Source organism: Nicotiana tomentosiformis, chromosome 2 (genome assembly GCF_000390325.3).
Source record: "Nicotiana tomentosiformis chromosome 2, ASM39032v3, whole genome shotgun sequence".
NCBI classification, from domain to species: Eukaryota; Viridiplantae; Streptophyta; class Magnoliopsida; order Solanales; family Solanaceae; genus Nicotiana; species Nicotiana tomentosiformis.
This window is the reverse complement of record NC_090813.1, coordinates 119,557,734-119,578,261: the sequence shown is the minus strand read 5'-3', so window position 1 is coordinate 119,578,261 and position 20,528 is coordinate 119,557,734. Positions and strand designations below refer to the sequence as shown.

At 36.4% G+C, this 20,528-nt stretch overlaps 2 protein-coding genes across 2 annotated transcripts; one reads left to right on the top strand and one right to left on the bottom strand.

The window, feature by feature from the left end:
• Window positions 1-7,887: 7,887 nt before the first annotated feature.
• On the top strand, window positions 7,888-11,016 carry LOC104102865 (zinc finger CCCH domain-containing protein 1). The gene is made up of 4 exons (XM_009610705.4): window positions 7,888-8,028; window positions 8,174-8,264; window positions 9,062-9,894; window positions 10,644-11,016. Exons 2-4 carry the CDS (start codon window positions 8,174-8,176, stop codon window positions 10,746-10,748), a joined length of 1,029 nt encoding a protein of 342 aa, XP_009609000.1. The 5' UTR covers window positions 7,888-8,028; the 3' UTR covers window positions 10,749-11,016.
• A 964-nt stretch (window positions 11,017-11,980) lies between these two features.
• On the bottom strand, window positions 11,981-18,024 carry LOC104102866 (uncharacterized). Its single transcript, XM_009610706.4, has 7 exons — window positions 16,323-18,024; window positions 16,095-16,210; window positions 14,362-15,435; window positions 13,255-13,714; window positions 13,015-13,168; window positions 12,515-12,608; window positions 11,981-12,411 (listed from the first exon to the last, which is right to left on the bottom strand). The coding sequence occupies exons 1-7, from the start codon at window positions 17,535-17,537 to the stop codon at window positions 12,294-12,296; spliced, it is 3,231 nt and encodes a 1,076-aa protein (XP_009609001.1). The 5' UTR covers window positions 17,538-18,024; the 3' UTR covers window positions 11,981-12,293.
• Window positions 18,025-20,528: the final 2,504 nt, after the last annotated feature.

Sequence of the window (20,528 nt, the reverse complement as noted above, 5' to 3'; positions counted from 1 at the left end):
AATGCTTCGCATCCGTAGTCTCCTCTGCCAGCCTTTGGTAATTTGGTCATAAATTCTTGTAGAGATATCCAAATAACAAACGGTTTGAAGCGTTAGAAACTAGACTCAAAGATATTTCATTTGATAGGTTGTTCATCACATAACTCCTTATATATATATATATATATATAGATACTCTCGTCCTAAGTTAGGTCTTGTGCCGAAACATAACAAATCGATCCGGAATGACCTTAATTTTTGCACACAAGTCATAAATGACATAATGAAACTATTCAAATTTTCGGAATTGAAGTCCAAGCCCGATATATCAAGATCAACTCCCGGTCAACGTTATTTTTTTCTTAAAATCTTTCATTTTTCAACTTTCGCCAAAATGCGTCGAATTGTCCAACGGACTTCCAAATCCAAATCCGGACATACGCCTAAGTCCAAAATCACCATACGAAGCTATTGACACCATCAAAATCCCATTTCGGAGTCGTTTGCTCAAAAGTCAAACTCTGGTCAACTCTTTTCATTTAAGCTTCAAAAATAAGGATTGTTCTTCTAATTAAATTTTGAACCTTCCAAAAACCAAACTCGACCACACATGCAAGTCATAATATATATTACGGAGTTGCTCGGGACCTTAAGTTGCTGAACAGAACGTTAATTCTCAAAACGACAAGTTGGGTCGTTACAAGTAATCACTTTGACCAGATTTTACAAATCTTTCATCTGAAAAGTCTATTATGCCCTTAACATTATAGATCATCTCATTTATGTAATACATTCTATATTATATGTTATATAATATACTTTTACTACAGGTATTTTACTTATAATTAAAATAACTTGATATTATTTTATTTATTATTTTTATAATATATTCGTACATTTAATTTTTTTTAACCTTAATTTTCAAGATATATAAGTAGAATTATTAAATTTGTCAGTAATATTACCGTAAAAAAATCTCAAGTCCATGTTCTTAACCATGCTTAATGAAATATTTTTAATAAAAATTATTAAATTAAAGCTCACTGATTTATCATCCAAGCCATACTCATTAATCCAATAAATAAAATACCCACATTTAGCACAATGACATATCACATTAATTTTTTCAAATAAATAATATTAATTGATAAAGTTTTAAAATTTTTAATATTAAACACAAATATCTCTGAAACTTTTTAAATTTTTTATTGACTATAAAAAAACTATTATTTGTTAAAAAAAATTGTTTTTTATTACTTTAAATAAATAATAAATCATTTTTATATTTAAAATATGTTCATGTTTAAATATAGTTAAACAAATTGAGTGCCATAAAAAAACTAAATGTATGGATATATTATAAAAATAATAAATAAATAAATTTAAGTTATTTTAATTATATGTAAAATATCTAGGTTAAAATACATTATATAGTATATAATATAGAAGGTATTACATAACTGAGAGAATTTATAATGTCAAGGGCATAATAGACTTTTCAAGTACAAGTATTATAAAATCTGGCCAAGGTGACTTTTGTGATAAATAGAGCACAGTAAAATAATTTTTGTGTAACAAAAAAATAAAAGTGACTTTTAGGTAATGAACACAAAATTGAATGATCTTTTACGTAACAAAAAGAAGAAATTGACTTTTGCGTAATGAATACAAAGTTTAATGACCATCCATAAAATTCACTCTTTTTATATAAATATGTTATTTGTTACACAGTAAACCTTATTTACATGGTATTTTAATTTTTTTAATTTAAATTTGATATTTAGAATTACACTATAATTTTACCATGAAAAAAATAAGTCATTAAAATTACTAATATCATAAAATTATTTGACTATGTAATTACTATTTTATTAACTTACTCATAAGATATTGAGGGTGGCACCGCCCTTGATAGGGAGTCCGCATTTTGATTCGCGCTCGGTATTTAATAGGTACATTATCTAGTATTTTCCCTTCTAAGTTTTTCTATTAATTGATTAATTCCTGCTGTATTTTTTAAAAACTCTATTACAGTAGTAATTGTTATGAATATATTATATTATGGATGTTCATTTAGTACTTCGTTGTAAATAAGCTTCCTGAAGAAGTTTATCCATATGAGACTCCGCCATAAATATGTTTATTTATTTAGTACTCTATTAGAAATAAGCCTCCTAAAGAAGCATATCCTTTCGGTACTCCGTTATGGATAAATATTACCCATGATAGAAGATTATCTATATCTGGCACAACAGTTTAGAGCAGCAGCCTGCAGTAGCAGCTTACACAGCAGCTTGCAGTAGCAGCTTACACAATAGCTTCCTTTCTTCTATAAATAGAGGAGAATTCAGTTCATTATGTACATAAGTTTGAAGTTTGAATAATATATCAATTTCTCTCTATACTTATCTTTACTTTACAGTTTTTATTTTATAACACGTTATCAACACGAGACTCTGCCATATCGAGAAAATACTTTGAAAGTATCAGAGGTACGAACTTTCTTTTTCTAAATAATGTCAAATCTTTCTAAACTTGAGTTTGTAGCCCTGGATATATCGGGCAAAAGCTACATGTCTTGGGTGCTTGATGCCGAAATTCATCTTGATGCGATGGGTCTGGCAGACACCATCAAATATAAAAATCTGGCATCAAACCAAGACCGTGCCAAAGCAATGATATTCATATGCCATCACTTTGATGAGGGCCTGAAAATGGAATATCTTACTGTTAAAGATCCAGTCATACTGTGGAGTAATTTTAAAGATAAAAATGACCACCTGAAGATGGTCGTTCTTCCACAGGCACGTTATGATTGGACTCATCTAAGGCTACAAGATTTTAAATCTATCAGTGAGTATAATTCTGCTATGTTCGGAATTATTTTCCAATTGAAACTATGTGGTGATAATATTACTGATCATGATATGTTGGAGAAAACTTTTACCACTTTTCATGCCTCGAATATGCTCTTGCAGTAGCAATATCGAGAGATGGGATTTAAAAAGTATTCTGAACTTATCTCACATCTTCTTGTAGCCGAGCAACATAATGGGATATTAATAAAAAAACCATGAAAGCTGACCTACTGGTTCTTGTCCATTCCCTGAAGTGAATGAGACGAACTTTCACCAAGCTAAACGTGGAAGAGGACGTGGCCCCAGTCATGGCATGGCCTTGGTCGGGGAGAAAACTCTAATCGTGGTAATAATAATGCACCAAAGAACCCTCCTCACCACCAGCAGTGGAAAAGGAAGGAGCAAAAGCATGAAGCGATGCAAGCAACAAAGCCAGAAAATGCATGCTATAGATGTGGAGGAAAAGGGCACTGGTCACGTACATGCCGTACGCCAAAGCACCTGGTTGAGCTATATCAAGCTTCCCTGAAGAAGACAGAGAAAAATGCTGAAGCAAATTTTATTTCTGAAGATAATTTAGACTTCAGGCATTTGGATGTAGCTGATTACTTTGCACTCCTAGAAGGAGAAACAAGTCATGTGATCGGTAGTGAATCTGTAGAGATGTAAATATTTTAATTTTTGTTATTTGTAGTAGATAGTATGGTTATATAATTATTGTACATAAATAAAAGTTATGCTTTGATAATAATGTTTACTATCATATTTATTTTGTTTATGTCATTTTGAAGAATATGGATAATCCTCAAATTATGTTTGGATCAAAGACCAATCATGAAGATATTTGTGTAGTTGATAGTGGAACAACTCATGCCATATTCAAAGATCAGAAATACTTTTTCTTATTTGCATAAGGAAAAAGCAAATGTTTCTACAATTTCTGGTAATATAAGTTTGATTGAAGGCTCCGGAAGAGCTATTGTATTTCTGTCTAAGGGAACAAAACTTATTATCGACAATGCATTGTACTCCTCCAAGTCCCGAAGAAACTTGTTGAGTTTTATAGATATCCGCCGAAATGGGTATCATGTTGAGACAATAGATGAAATGAATGTGGAATATCTTTGTATTACAAAGAATATTTCTGGCCAGAAATGCATTGTAGAAAAGTTACCAACTTTATCTTCTGGCTTATACTATTCAAAGATTAGTACAGTTGAAGCACACTCTATCGTAAACCAGAAGTTTACTGATTCAAATACTTTTGTGCTTTGGCATGGCCGTTTGGGCCATCCTGGATCAATAATGATGAGACGAATTACTGAAAATTCGAGTGAGCATCCATTAAAGAACCTGAAGATTCTTACAAATAATGAATTTTCTTGTGATGCTTGTTATCAAGGCAAAATGATCACTAGACCATCACCAATGAAGGTTGGCATTGAGTCCCCTGCCTTTTTAGAACGTATACATGGGGATATATGTGGACCTATTCACCCACCAAGTGGGTCGTTTAGATATTTTATGGTCCCAATAGATGCATCTTCAAGATGGTCTCATGTGTGCCTATTATCATCTCGCAACCTGGCGTTTGCAAAGTTATTATCCCAAATAATTCGATTAAGGGCACAATTCCCAGATTATCCTATAAAGGCTATTCGCCTTGATAATGCTGGAGAATTCTCATCTCAAGCTTTTGATGATTACTGCCTATCAGTTGGGATAAAAGTTGAACATCCTGTAGCTTATGTTCATATTCAAAATGGCCTTGCAGAGTCATTCATTAAACGGCTATAATTGATAGCAAGACCACTACTTATGAAAACAAAATTGACCACTACTGTTTGGGACCATGCTATCTTGCACGTAGCATCACTTATCCATCTCAGACCAACGCATTATAATAAATATTCTCCGTCACAATTAGTTTTTGGTCATGAACCAAATATTGCCGATCTACGAATTTTTGGATGTGCTGTATATGTGCCAGTAGCACCACCACAACGCAGTAAGATGGGCCCCCAAAGAAGGTTAAGAATATATATTGGGTTTGAATCATCCTCTATTATTCGCTATCTTGAACCATTGACGGGAGATTTATTTACTGCTCGATTTGCAGATTGTCGATTTGATAAAATAAATTTCCCACAATTAGAGGGAGAGAAAAAGGAAATCAAAAGAGAAATTGTGTGGAAAGTTTTATCATTATCTCACTTTGATCCACGTACCCCTATATGTAATAAGGAGCTCCATAAGATCATCCATTTACAGAATATAGCAAATCAAATGCCAGACGCATTTACTGATTTGAAAAGGATAACTAAGCCACATATCCCTGCAGAGAATGTGCCTGTCCGAATTGATGTCCCAGCAGGACCATCTATTAGCATGAGAGCTAGTGAACCTAAAGCACGCCTGAAGCGTGGTAGGCCTATGGGTTCTAAGGATCGAAATCCTCGAAAAAGAAAATCGACAAATGATCAAAATGATATTATGAAGGGATCTCCTGAAGAGACCCAAGATCTGATTAGTTATGAGATTCCTCAAGAAATCAATAAATTCGAGACTCAAGTGAGCGAGGAACTTTTAATAAGTTCTACTGGTGATGGGATTAATTTAAATCGATCTGAAATAGTGGTGGATAATATTTTTGCATATAATGTTGCACTTAACATTATGCAAGATAGTGAGAATTTTGAACCCCGATCTGTCGAAGAATGTCAACAAAGATCTGATTGGCCAAAATGGCAAGGGGCAATTCAATCAGAATTGAACGCACTTGCTAAAAGAGAGGTCTTTGGACCAGTAGTCCAAACACCTGCTGGTATAAAACCAGTTGGTCATAAATGGATTTTTGTGCGAAAAAGGAATGAGCAAAATGAAGTTGAAAGATACAAGGCTCGCCTTGTCGCACAAGGATTCTCACAACGACCTGGAGTCAATTATGAAGAAACATATTCACCCGTTATGGATGCCATAACATTTCGATATCTCATCAGTTTAGCCTTACGTGAAAGGCTTGAAATACATCTAATGGATGTGGTTACAGCTTATCTGTACGGGTCACTTGATAATGAAATTTACATGAAAATCCCTGAAGGATTTAAAATGACTGAAGCATATTCAAAATCTCGGGAAATGTACTCAATCAGATTACAAAGATCTTTGTACGGTTTAAAGCAATCTGGGCGCATGTGGTAAAATCGCCTCAGTGAATATTTGCTGAAAGAGGGTTACATAAATGATGTTATTTGTCAATGTATTTTTATAAAGAAAATGGCTTCAGAATTTGTTATACTTGCTGTTTATGTTGATGACATAAATCTTGTTGGAACTTCAGAAGAGCTCCAAAAGGCAATTGAATATCTTAAGAAAGAATTTGAGATGAAAGATCTTGGGAAGACAAAACTTTGTCTTGGTCTGCAAATTGAACATTTAGCAGACGAGATCTTTATCCATCAATTTGCCTATACAGAAAGGGTCTTAAAACGCTTTTACATGGACAAAGCGCACCCATTGAGTACACCAATGGTTGTTCGATCACTTGAAGTGAATAAGGACTCGTTCCGACCTCCAGAAGAGGATGAGGAACTCCTGGGTCCTGAAACACCCTATCTTAGTGCAATTGGTATACTTATGTATCTTGCTAATGCTACAAGGCATGACATAGCATTTTCTGTTAATTTACTAGCAAGATATAACTCTTCTCCTACACAGAGACATTGGAACGAGATTAAGCATATATTGCGATATTTAAAGGGAACTCTTGATATGGGTTTGTTTTATGCTAACAAAGATAGTGCAGATCTTGTTGGTTATGTAGATGCAGGTTATTTATTTGATCCACATAAAGCTAGATCTCAAACAGGGTACGTGTTTACATGTGGAGGTACTATCATATCATGACGCTCCACAAAACAATCTATTGTTGCTACTTCTTCAAATCATACTGAAATAATAGCTATTCATGAAGCAAGTAGGGAATGCGTATGGTTGAGATTAATAATTCATTTTATTCGAGAAAAATGTGGTTTGGAATGTGAGAAAAGACCCACAATTTTATATGAATACAATGCTGCATGCATAGCCCAATTGAAGGGAGGATTTATAAAAGGAGATAGAACGAAGCACATTTCACCAAAATTATTCTACACACACGATCTTCAGAAAAATGGTGACATTGATGTGCAACAAATCCGTTCAAGTGACAATCCGGCAGATTTATTCACCAAATCTTTACCAACTTCAACTTTTGAGAAGATGGTATACAAGATTGGAATGCGGAGACTTAAATATTTGAAACAAGGTTTTCATCAGGGGGAGTAAAATACGCGATGTACTCTTTTTTCCTTATTAAGTTTTTTTCTCACAGAGTTTTCCTTATAAGGTTTTTAATGAGGCAGCTAGCAATGCGTATTACTAAATATGTGTACTCTTTTTCCTTCACTAGGATTTTTTTCCCACGGAATTTTTCCTAGTAAGGTTTTAACGAGGCACATTATCTTTTAATGAACATCCAAGGGGGAGTGTTATGAATATATTATATTATGGATGTTCATTTAGTACTCCGTTGTAAATAAGCTCCCTGAAGAAGTTTATCCATATGAGACTCCGCTATAAATATGTTTATCTATTTAGTACTCTATTGGAAATAAGCCTCTTGAAGAAGCTTATCCTTTCGGTACTCCGTTATGGATAAATATTACCCATGATAGAAGATTATCTATATCTGGCACAACAGTTTAGAGTAGCAGCTTACAAGCAGCTTACACAGTATTTTGCAGCAGCAACTTACAAGCAGCTTACACAGCAACTTGCAGTAGCAGCTTACACAGCAGCTTGCAGTAGCAGCTTACACAAAAGCTTCCTTTCTTCTATATATAGAGGAGAATTCAGTTCATTATATACTTTGAAGTTTGAATAATATATCAGTTTCTCTTTATATTTGTCTTTACTTTAGTGTCTTTATTTTATAACAGCAATTACTAATTGATGTTGACTTTTTCTTTTTTCTTTTTACAAAGTATATATCTGAACGTTAAACAAAAGAACCTCCCCCTGCTTCCGCAGCCCCTCCGCCAGTTCACCACCGCCAATCCACCTCCCGACTTCCCCGTCACCGTCGTGCTGCTGCGAGTCGCGCCGCAAGTTGCCACCACCGACTGCCATTCCTTCAGCGATCTCTGTAACTGTAAGTCGCTTCTTCGAAAACTTTATCTGGCCCTATTTCTCTGTTTCTTTTTGGTTCAAATTTCTAGCCCTATTTTAGCTTTGCAGTCTATTTTACTTGTATCGCGCTTGATATTTAATATGATTCCAATGATTTGTGTTGTCAGATGGAGAATTCAAATACTCCAGCGTTTGAATCGAACCCTGCCGAAGCTGAAACTGAGCAGCCGCCAACAGCTCCACCTTCTTCAAGTTCCGGTAGCCTCCTCTTCCTTAATCACCAACCAATTTATTTGTGGTTATTTGCGTTCTCTCATAAATTCTTTTCTTTGCTAATGGTTAATTGCTTTAAAAAAATTAGACTTTTGGCCGCTCGGACAATGTTAAAATTTTATGGTATCAAGCTTCTGTGTAACAGTTATTTTTGGACCTAAGTACACAATATCTACCAAATTACAACATTGATGTGAAGCAGTAAAGTGTACTCCAGCGCTGAAATCACAATTTAACTTTGTAGAGTATTATTACGAGATTAGTAATTTGGAATTACATCTAAGCTCAACAAGTATTACTATTCGGATTAGCTGTAGCCCTTCACATCTCGTCAAACATGTGATATTAAATTATACATGGCTCTACAAAAAAGATGCTATGGGAACTTAACTCATCCAACTTGTTTCTCTAGTTGCAAAAACAACAACTACGTCTCAATCTTAAGTAAGTCGGGATTCAGCAATGAATTCTGACGGACCATGTTGTTCCATTTAAGCTCATCTCTAGTTGCAATGAAAAGAAAAGAACTTTTCAAGTCCATATGTTTGGTGTCACAAGTGATCATCTTGAGCTTGTCATTGGACATGGCTGTTGTAACTAATGTTCCATTAAGTACTGGTTTTGTTAGTATCCCTGGTTTTGCAGATATCCATGTATCCTAAGCTAGCAAATGTTAATCCTAAGTTCCTTTTCTATTCTAGCTTGTTTCTGCATTCTCTTGTCAATTTACTGGTTCATTTTTTTTTCTTATTATACTTTTGTTTCCTTTCTTCTATTTGCAGTATGCAATTTTTTCAAGAAACCATCCAAGGGCAAAAATATCAGAAAGCGTCCTACGGTTGTGGAGGGGGAGAGTGACGATGCAGAAGGTGAAAGTTCAGTCATATATACCAAGAAAAAGCCAGCCATTGCGGATAACAAGCTACGCTTTTCTACTGGAGCTTCAAAGTGTAACAAGGCTACAGAATCCAATGTTGATTCAAAAGCTCCAGTATTTCATTTTGAGTCCTCTAAAGAAATTCAAGTTCAAAATGATAGTAGAGCAACAGCCACTTTAGAAACTGAGACCGAGTTCTCTAAGGATGCCCGGGCCATTCGGGAGAGAGCTTTGAAGCAGGCAGAGGAGGCTTTGAAAGGAAAAAGCAAGACTGGTGGGGATGAGAAATTGTACAAGGGGATGAATCAATATACTGATTACAAAGCTGGTTTGAGAAGAGAACATACAATTTCTAGCGAGAAAGCTGGTGGAGCACATGGTCCTCTCAGGGCTTCTGCCCACATTAGAGTTTCAGCAAGGTTCGACTATCAGCCAGATATTTGTAAGGACTACAAAGAGACGGGATATTGTGGATACGGGGACTCTTGCAAATTTATGCATGACCGGGGAGATTATAAGTCTGGGTGGCAGATTGAAAAAGAGTGGGATGAAGCTGAGAAAGAGAGGAAACGAAAATTGGCTATGGGAATGCTCGACGAGGATGATGAGGATGCTGAGAAGAGTGATGAAGATGATGATGACGCCTTACCATTTGCTTGCTTTATCTGCAGAGAGCCTTTTGTTGATCCTGTTGTGACCAAATGCAAACACTACTTCTGTGAGCATTGTGCATTAAAGGTAATTTCATTGGCCTTTTTCTCTTGTTTGCTTGATCTCATTATTGAATCTGTGAACACTGAACACTGAACACCAACTCCTTTATGTACCTTTTCCATTCCTCTTCTTTTTAATCATTTCCTCTTTTTTGAGGTGGCAATAGAGTTTACACCCCTCCCCCTTCCCCAATCGCAACCACCTAAAAAGGAAAGGAATGCAGTAGAGCGGACTTTCTTGGTGCATATTGCCCTTAATGTGCCCTTTTTTTGGTTTTCTTCCTTATGGTTTTTATACATACAGTGCAACTATGGTCAGGAGAAATGTTGTATATGTGGAGAGAGATTGACACTAGGATGTAAAAGTACCAACTGAAATAGGCAAGAGTTACTTCTCCAGCAAGTATTGGAATTTACCATTTTCCTTAAGTAGAAACTACCCCTTGCGTTGGTTGGGCTTTCGACAAACAGTAGAGACTACTGAAATCAATTTGAGCTACAGTCACCTTGGGCGCACAGATCTGACTTATATGAATTGTTAAATATTTGAAATGTACTTCTCATGGCAGATCCCAAGTAGTAATGGTAGAGACCTGCTCTCCAAGGCGATGGATATGAGATTCCCCCTTTGTATAAAGCAGGATTCTTTCACTTATATTTTTCTCTTATGTGAATTGATCATATTACACAGCTATGACTTATTTCACTTCTACTTTTCTCCTTTGTGCAAATTGCAAGGTAATCTTTCTTTTTTTGGGTTTTTGTGGTTAACAGCACCATGCAAAGAACAAGAAGTGTTTTGTATGCAACCAGCCAACGCTTGGAATATTCAATACAGCATTTGAAATACGTAAGAGAATGGCGGCTCAAGGAAAATGATGGATCTTCTGCCCATCAATGTTGTTAAAAGTCATTGCTTCGTCGCTCAAAGTGATGCGAAGCAAGGGGTTATTGCTTCACAGATGAAGTCATGCGCTTCAAACACGATGTGCACAATGATCCAAATGAGAAGTGGTCGGATCTTTGAATCTCAACTTTGAGGAGTTGGACTAATGTACGCATTACTGTATAGTGGGTGCTGAAATTTAGTAATATTAATTGCAATTTGACTACTGTAGTACTAAATTGATATATGTTTGGTTTTTTTTATCGTGCTTCACTTCAGAGAAGTGTGCTCTTTACTTCTTGCTTCTCGCTTCAAGCCTCATAGACATTGTCGCCTTTTTTATGCTTTTCGATTTTAAAAGCACCGTTGGCCAGTTCTCTCTCTCCTCCACTATAGCACGGAAACTCGAATTTCGCTTTATTGTAAGTACGTACAAGTTGGATATCGTGGATTTAAAATTTATGTTTTCTGGTGTGAAAGGCATCACCTTAATTAGTTTTCTTGCTAAAGCTCTTGTATTACTGATTCTCAAACTGCTGTGGTCCACCTTCATGTGTAGAACTCTTTTGTTGACAAGTGCCTACATGTTCAGAACATATATGCTTATAAAGATGACTTTAATAGAAGCATACTTCCTTATTTTGGACGAGGTTGGGAATATTATAGTACCAAGTGCCAACCCAACTCTTTAAGTGATTTTTCATATTTATCTGGTGAATCTGTTTCCCCCCCAGATTTTTCAACGGTTTGCTAATTGCTATCAATTGACCCACGCTACAAGAAAGTCAACAAATCCAATGGTGAGTTTTACGTGCCAAATTTACTTACTCTTGTTGCATGTCATCTTGATAGTGTCAAATGCATTAGCAAGCAAATAATTATTAGACAGAAAGCAATCACAGTCTCAAAGTATTTGGAACTTCTTCCATTAATCTGGGTGACTCTTAACATAGGCTTATTCAGCTATGTGCTTTACCAACATGAATAAGCCTGGAAAGGAAGGGCTTCTTTATTCCAGATCTCAATCCTTGAAATTTCATTGCCAAAGTGCTTTGGCTCTATTCAACAGCATCACCAACTCTAGCTGATCAAATCTACACTGAATCTAATGCTTCAGAAAGAGTTTTAAGCTACCTTTGTACTGTTTTTATGTATTTTCATTCCAATTATAAGAAACCAATGAGGAGAAAATGCTAAGCGGCTTGTAGCTTATTTACATGTAAGGAACTCTCCAATTTTCTGTTGAATTGTTAATACAAAGAATTTGAAAGACACAGTTAGAAAGAACTTTCCTTTCTTTTCTCCTATTGTATACAACGGATGGTTAGTGAAAACCAGAGGAGAGAGAGCGCATTCATCCACTATCTCTAAGCCTGTTATAGACAATAAATTAGCCATAAAAAAAAAATCCATGGCTCAAGATTCAATTAAAAAGAAAAAAGGAAAATAAAATGAAAATCATCCTTTGGCTCATCTCTCATTGAACAAAAAGTTAGGAATCGGCAGTCCTCTAGAACAAAATCCGGTTAACCTGTGCGTCACGAGTGTATATATGCACGGACAACATCTATTATGGGGGTTTCACATATTGGACATTTTCCGGTGCCCCAAAGCAATTCATGGGCACACCTGAAACAGGTGCACATATGCCCACACCTGAAAAGAATGGATAATGATACCCAAGAGATTAATATTACTTGTTTCTTGTGTATTTTGAATTGCCTAAGTGAAAATTCTTGCTGCAATCAATGCCAAGTACCTGTAAAGGAGAGAATCAACTTGCGCCTCATAGCAAATACGACAATTTGCTCTGTTTGCACCCTTCTTATCTGAATTACTCCCAATCATTGGACCTGCATTACAAAAATGTTACTCTCTACTCCCTTTCTCTATATATCCAAAACAGGGAGGAAAAAGATCACAGGTATATGAAGCTCTATAAGTGAAGCCAGATCTTGGAACTTACTTTGTAGTTATTCAAAAGTGTGCAAAGATTGAGAGGAGGAGAAAAAAAACCATGGTATGATGCAACAAATAGTTCAACAAGGTAAGCTTGTTCCCCCGAAAAAAGGTTCAATAAGGTAAAGAATATAAGAAGTGAAACGACTTCACAATTTAGCTATTTCTTCTTTCAAGTTTTTCTTATAGGTTATGAAGGGTTTTATGAAGTTAGAAAACACAAAAACAATCAAATCGTTTTATGAACGATGATGGAGCTTAGTAAGCATCTTATATTCAGATTTCAGTAAACCAACTCACCTGACTGAGTGATTGCAGCTGCAACCTCCTGCTTAATGGAATGTTGTAATTTCATTTGCATGTTCACGCAGCTGTTTATTGATCTTCGTATTTCAAATATCTCTTGGTGGAGTTGCTCCATATGTCCTCGCAATTCATATATTAGTTCCATTTCCTGTTAATGCCATGTTGTTATGACTAGTCTCAAACTCAGGAATATCTGGCAAGTCATTGTAAAAATAGTGGGGGAAAAAAACTTACAATTGAAGTGTGTATAGCGGAGGAGGAGCATTGTTGATTGTGATGGGAGTAAGTATTGGATGATTGAGATTGTGGTAAAGAATTAGACGGAAGGTGATAGGAGTCATCAGTGACACCCCGGTCTTCATTATTGCTCCATGACTGTAAAGTACGTGAAGCTTTTTTCTGATCAACTAATTCCTCAGGTTCGAGGTAATGTTGTCTAATTGGTGTATTGTCATCTTCAAAGTAATCCTCATAACCCGAGTCTTCTTCTTCCTCATCATCTTTGGTCTCTCCCCCTCGTGTTTCATTACGTGATACCACTTCCTCTTCCTTCTCCTTTTCTTTAGGTACAAGTGCCCCTACTTCTTCCTGAAGCTGGCCGGTCATTGCATTAGGTAGTTGTTGTGAGCGAGACGCCATTAGTCGATCTATTTTCTCTCTCAAACCACTATTAAGAAAGATTGAGACACTTTTTCTGCACATTTATGAAGAGCAAAAGTAAGTGCAGATCACGGACTATGCTTCTACTACAGAAGTTGAATATTAATATCTTAGGACAGCTAAAGGAGATATACAGACTCTATATTCACTCGAGTATCACTTTCATTGGCAAGCAGGGGACTATAAAATCTAAACTATGACCTCCTTTTCCAAATTGCAAAGTCAGTTTTCTTGAATCTCATCTCATTTCGATCAGACACGTGTCACATTCTTCTACGAGGTTAAGTCGTATTTTCAGAGATTATCTCCACACCGACACGGACAAGTACAGAAATGATCCATGCTTCGGTCCTGTTTGCCTGATACTCTAAGTGACAATTATGTTCTGAGGTCGATTCACTTTTGTATTGCCTTAATTTTTGTGATCTCTGTCTGATCTCTAGTGACAGCCTTCATGTTGTAACAACGGTTCATTTCTGTCTGATACTCTTAGTGGAAATCATATTCTAATGGTTTGCTATTGGTTCTCCCTTGAATGCTTTGTGCTTCATTAATGTGGGCAGGCAAATGTCTACGAATCGTACACATTTGCCAAAGTAAAACATATATCCAACTGGTGCAACAAATGACTACAATAAATATATAGGATTAGTATCAGATCAGATGCATGAATTGTAATACCTGTTAAGAAGTTGGCGAATATCATGATTATTGTCTTGGAAAGGATCAAGCATCTCTTGGTATCTTTCTTGTCTAAGACCTTCCCACTCTTTACGTGGACGTGAAATATCACTTACCCAGTCTTGGTTGGATTCTGACTGCTGCTCGTAGTTAGACTGTAGTTCATCCCATCCACTTGCTGTGTGAGAATAATCACTTACCCAACCACAATCACTGTCCACTAGATTCTGGTTGGTCGCTTCCTCTTCCCAGTCACTTTGACGTTTAGTGCTCTCACTAGACCACTCATTACTTGTTCCTGCATGCTGCAAGTTATTTGCATCTTGTTCTTCTCTATGGACACTTAGTTCACTATACTTGGGAGGTTTTGGTGTCTCTAAAAATTCCAGTGACTTGTCATGGCTAGCTTCACAGCTTGCATTTCCCCAGCTAGCTTGGTCATGGGAAATATCTGAGCTCCGTAGTTGTGAAGTACAATGTAGTAATTTGGGGCTAACTGCTTGATGACTGCGGTCTACCTCATTATGATTTGGACTAAAAGAACTGTCCGAATGTCGGGTATGAAATGGCATATCTTTCTGGGGATTTGATGAGCTTGTAGCTTTCACATTTGTTGTAACCCTTTGGGAGCTTATTTTCTCTTCTTGCTGTTGATTGGAGGGAAATTTTTTTCCAACTTGCGAGTTGTTATCTTGCACTTTTGTGCAGAGAGTTATCGGCTCACTAGGCTCTTGTAAATGATTCTCTCGTGCAGATGTGGACGCAAATTCTGATTTCGGACTGTTATTTTCCACAGCTATAGAGGTGCTTCTTGAGTCAGCTACACCAGGCTGCATTCCCTGATGATTCCTTTCTCTCCGCTTATACGATGCTAATTCACTTCCAACTTTTACAGTGTTGTTATCAGCCAGTTCTCTATGGCAGCTGATCGAGCCTTTGTCATCCCTTTCACAATTCTGTACTCTTTGCTGAATTAGTGTGGAATTCCGGCTTTCCTGGGTGTTATCTGCCGCTTCTCTTGAGAGGCTTCTTGATTCAGCTTCACCATTCTGACTTTCTGTATTGAACCTTTTCCTGAAATGAATTAACATATTTCAATTTCAATGTATTCCATATTAAGGTACATTTTGAATCAGAAAGACCATAACTTTGTTTCCATAAGGAACCCAAATGGATAATTGATTCCCTTTAAACCACACAACTCATAAGGAAATTGCCCTGATTCTTAAATACTTTTCATTGTGAAAATGGAAAGAACAATACAAGAAAAGCTGATTGAAGGAAAAGTCTACCACTCTAACACGTTTTCAGCTTCAATTGTTTAGTTTGTTATACATCCCAAAAAGTATTCTATGCTGAGACCTCACTCTGATATACTTAGAGAAGGCACACACATTTGCACTAATGGCAACTATAAGATGGATCATCTGTCAACAACATCAATAGGTTCCCAAGATTGGATTTTTCCTAGACTCCGTTAACACACTATAATCTTCTTTGCCTTAGTATGTCAAAGAAACAGAACTGTTCAAAGTTTCAATCTTGCGTAATGTTATTCCGTTTGAGCACGATCTAGCATTGTTGCTCTAAGTATTTCATATTTTAAGCAGTTGAAGCAAGTGTTGATGATCAACAACATTCTCCCATAAGGTAACTGCAGATTAATTCTTTGCGATGGCCATTTGGAATCTACAAAGACATGGATCGAAAGGAGTTAAAATAATGACCTTTACCTGATATGCATGATTGCAGATTGAGACATTCTATTTGATTCGGACGATGTGCCTTTGGTTGATCGATCATCTCTGGCGCCTGTGCCACGACGCAGGAATCTAACTTTAAGCAAAGCCTATTCAGGAAGTTGGATTTACAAGATTAATCAGCAAATGGTAAATGATATTGAAAGCAAATTCATCAGTAAAATTACACTTGAATGAAGGATTAGCGAGCAAAATGCAAACCTGAATACGACCTCTTTGTTGGAACTTGGAAACGGCCTTACGCTCTTTAAGACCTTCAAGTTCCCGGTATCTGTCACGCTCCATTTGCAACAGCAAATCGCTCAACGCCTGGCGACCTCTTATGATTCGAGGCGAGTGCAGAACTGGGAAAAAACTCCTCTGCTGTTGTTGTTGTTGTTGTTGTAATTGCTCTGAATGATCAAATGATGTTTTAATTCGGGGCAACGATTCACCACCACAAGCAAGGGCAGCATTGTTACCATTGTGCTCGCTCTCATTATTCTCTTCACCCTTACTACTTGCCAATTTTCTTATAATATCAGCAACTCTTGGCTTTTCCCTTTCTTTAATATCTGAATCTCTTTCATTCATAACCGTAGTTTTATCCATGGGTTCCCAATCTCCTGACGATTCGCCATTCACGCTCATGGCCGGAGTTTCGAATCGTCCATCTACCGAAGATTCATCACATGTATCATCACAACCTTTCTGAGGTGAATTGTTCCCCAAATTCACGCTCTTTGAAACCGTCTCAAAATCTCTCCAACGGCGTACAAGTGTCGAAACACCACCATTATTAGGAACTTCCACGGCACTGCCTTCAGGCGACGAAGCATTCACGTTCGCGTTCGCCTCTCTCTGTTTCGTAGTCCTAGAAGAAAGCACCATTTCTCTAGCTTTATCCCATTTATTATTATTAGTGGATTTGATGTTAGTCGTGGGACTGTTCTCATTGTTGTCCCATTGTGGTTTGTGAACCCATAAATCAGCATAGTCAACATGACCAGGTCCATGACTATCAGCAGAGGAGGGGGTGGGTTGACTTGAAGAAATGCAAGAATGGATGTGGGTATGAACCAAATCTTTGAGATTCTTTTGAAAAGCAGCATTGGTTGAATCTCTGTGGCTGCAACGATCACGCCTGTTACGATCTCTGAGGACATGACCAAAGGGAGAAGAAGAAGAGGCTATTTCTACCTGAGAAGATGCCATTTCTTCTGACCCTTTTTGCTCAATCAAGAATGTTGCTATGATGTTAATTATTGTTTGTTGACAAAAAGGAGAAAATTTTGAACATTTCAATGTTCCCCTATTAAAAATTGGAAACAACCCATCTGGTTGAAAAACTGAAAATGACTGAAAAAATGTCTCGTCTTTCAATGAACAAGAAGAAGAAATTAGGAGAAAGACAATGGAAATTAACCATAGAAACATTCAAGAATAACAAAATTGATAACTCATTTCTATACCTCTCTTTTAACAGTTTTTCTCTCTTTCAATGATAAGAAAATGCCTTGTAATAAATCGAATGCAAGACCAAAGAAGCTGTTTTTTGGGTAATTAAAACGTCAAAAAGGGTCAATTAGCACAAACCGCACGTCTCGCCGATTATTTCTCGTCTTTCATCATCTTGTTAAGTATATCAAAATACTTCCAAACGGGGTCTAATTAGAACTTTCCACATGGAAAAATGAATGGCAAAGGAAAGAGAGAGAAGGGGGGTTATGTGGCTAAGAAGGAAGAGGAGTAGAGGTGAGTAAGATGTGAAGTGAGGAGCAAACAAACAAAAGATTGGGAGCTTCGTGGGGGAAGAAAAAAAAATCTTAGAGAAGACGAAAAGAGAGGGAATGGGGAGATGTGGACATGTGTTAGTTGTTGTTGTTAGTTGTTGTTGTTGTTGTTGTGTTTCATTAATAAAACAGTTGCTGCTGTGCATATGTATTTGTGTGCGTAGTATCAGAGTTTGGTGTGAGAAAATGAGGGAGCAATGGAGATGATGCAAAAGTGAGAGAGAGACGTTGGATTTGAGCCGTTGGAAGAAATGTGGGGTCGCGATTGAATTATAAATTCATCTGTTTCTAAGGCTTCCCTTTTTTCCTACTTTGCGGTAAAGCCAAACCATTTGCCATCTTTCCATGAGAGCGTCTCCCTTTTCCTTGAACACTTCTCCACTATTCTTTTGCAACTCAACTATTTTACGTGGTGGCAGTGTTATTTTTCACCAATATTAATATAGAATAATTTTGTCCAAAAACATTTATGAAAATTAAAAATATTTACCTAATTTTTTATTTCTATTGAAATTTGAATCATATTATTCAAAGATTTCACTCACTAAATTACGCTGGATGGACATTTTTAGAACCATTGTTTATATTTTGACCTCGTTAAGAAAATTTTGGTAAGACAGCCACGCTGCCAGAATTTTAAAATACGCTACCAGAATTTTCTCATTATGAAAAAATCTAACGATTGCCATATTTTGTGCAAATCTTGGTGAGTTTTGGTGATTGTCATATTTTTGTAAATTCTAGTGATTACCATATGGAACTTAAGTCGAGTATTAGAGTTGTAGGTTAGGAGGTAGTTGAGTCGTGCCTTACTTCGTACCATGGTGAGACTAGCCATGTAGGGTTTTTGTCTAAGATAGCTAGTGGGAATATTGTGGCTTACTATTTCGCTTTTCAGTGCATGTCCTATTTACTAGCTATCTCTTTTGCTTTGCATCTTTCTTCTAGATTTCATGGTGTTCCTATTTTTCTTATGACTGTTCTGGTGATACTAATATTTACTAATATTGTCTCCCTTTGCTTTGCATCTTTCTTCTGGATTTCATGGTGTTCCTATTTATCCTATGATTGTTGTTGTGATACTAATATTGTCTCCCTTTTTGTCCTTTTGTCTTTTTATTTTTTGAGCCGAGGGTCTTTCGAAAACAGCCTCTCTACTCCTTCGGGGTAGGGGTAAGGTCTGCGTACACACTACCCTCCCCAGACCCCATTAGTGAGATTTTACTGGGTTGTTGTTGTTGTACCATATGAAACTTTTTGGCAATTGTATGTTTTTGCAAAACCTGGTGATCATTACGTAAAAATTTCTAGCGATTATCATGTTTTATGGCAAATCTTGGTGATACCATATGAAAAGTTCTGGTGCTTGCCTTATTTTTTTGGCAAATTCTGATAATCACCTTATCAATATATCTAACGATTGTCAAGAGTGCTTTCCAAATTCTGGCAGATACGATTTTTGCAAGAGTTTTTTATAGGGTTTAAAAAATAATAGTGGCACTGAAACGTCCTAGTTATGCCATTCGCCTACCTTATTGACTATTAGATCATACCTTAAGTGCATAAGACTTGAAACGTCGAAGCACCAAAAAAATATATTAAATCATTGTGATTTGATTGTAGTGGCGAACACCTCTCTAAAGAGTTCTTTTTTTTACTTATCAGAGTAAGGGATTATATCTCAATTGTCTATACCGTAAACTCCATAATAGAGTGGTGTGGTAAAAAGAAGAAATAAGTCTCTTTTGGACATAGATAGATTAATGAAGTGTTATTCAGATTTGCCTTATTCGTTTTTGGAATATTTCCTAGAAACTGCAAATTACATTATGAATTTAGTTCCTTCTAAGTTAGTACCTGTGACATCTATAGAACTGTGGAGTGAATGTAAGCTCAGTTTGCGGCATGTTCAGATATAGGATTGTCCAGCATATGTGCTGAAAGGGAAAGCAGATATGTAAGTTGGAACTAAGAATGGATATGTGCATGTTTATTCAATATCCAAGAAAACAAATGGAAGTTTATTTTATTGTCCTAAAGAAAATAAGGCAATTGTTAAAACAAATGCATTTTTCTAGATAAGGACTGCTTGATAAACCATGTTCCTAGAAGTAAACTAGTTTTACAAGAACTAGGCAAAGAAATAACTAGATATTCAAGAACATCAAAACCCAAATGTTAGAATTGACGTTCCATTACATTTAAGTAGTGAAAAAACGTTAATAGGCAGAATATGCCTTTATCGAGTAGGAGTGATATTTGAACAGTGAATACTATAACAAGAAATCGTTAATATTTCAATACCGTAAGGTAATGAAGGTAATATTAGTAGTACTTCGTCGTAGTGGGAGAATACTATGGAAAATCATAGTTTGGTGTACACTCTTGGGATAGATTTGGTAACAGGATCCCTGGATAGTTTAACACCAAACTAGATAGCGACGACAAAGAACTACTGGGCAAAGATTGTATCAGAAAATAACTTGGCAAGATTCTTTAACAAAACCTTATTTGGTGAAGACTTTTAATAGTCATGTAAAAAGAATGCCTGAAAAATTTGTAGATGCATGGTTATGAGTCTAAGTGGGAGATTGTTGGGGAATATACTATTAACCATGCGTTTGAATATAGTATA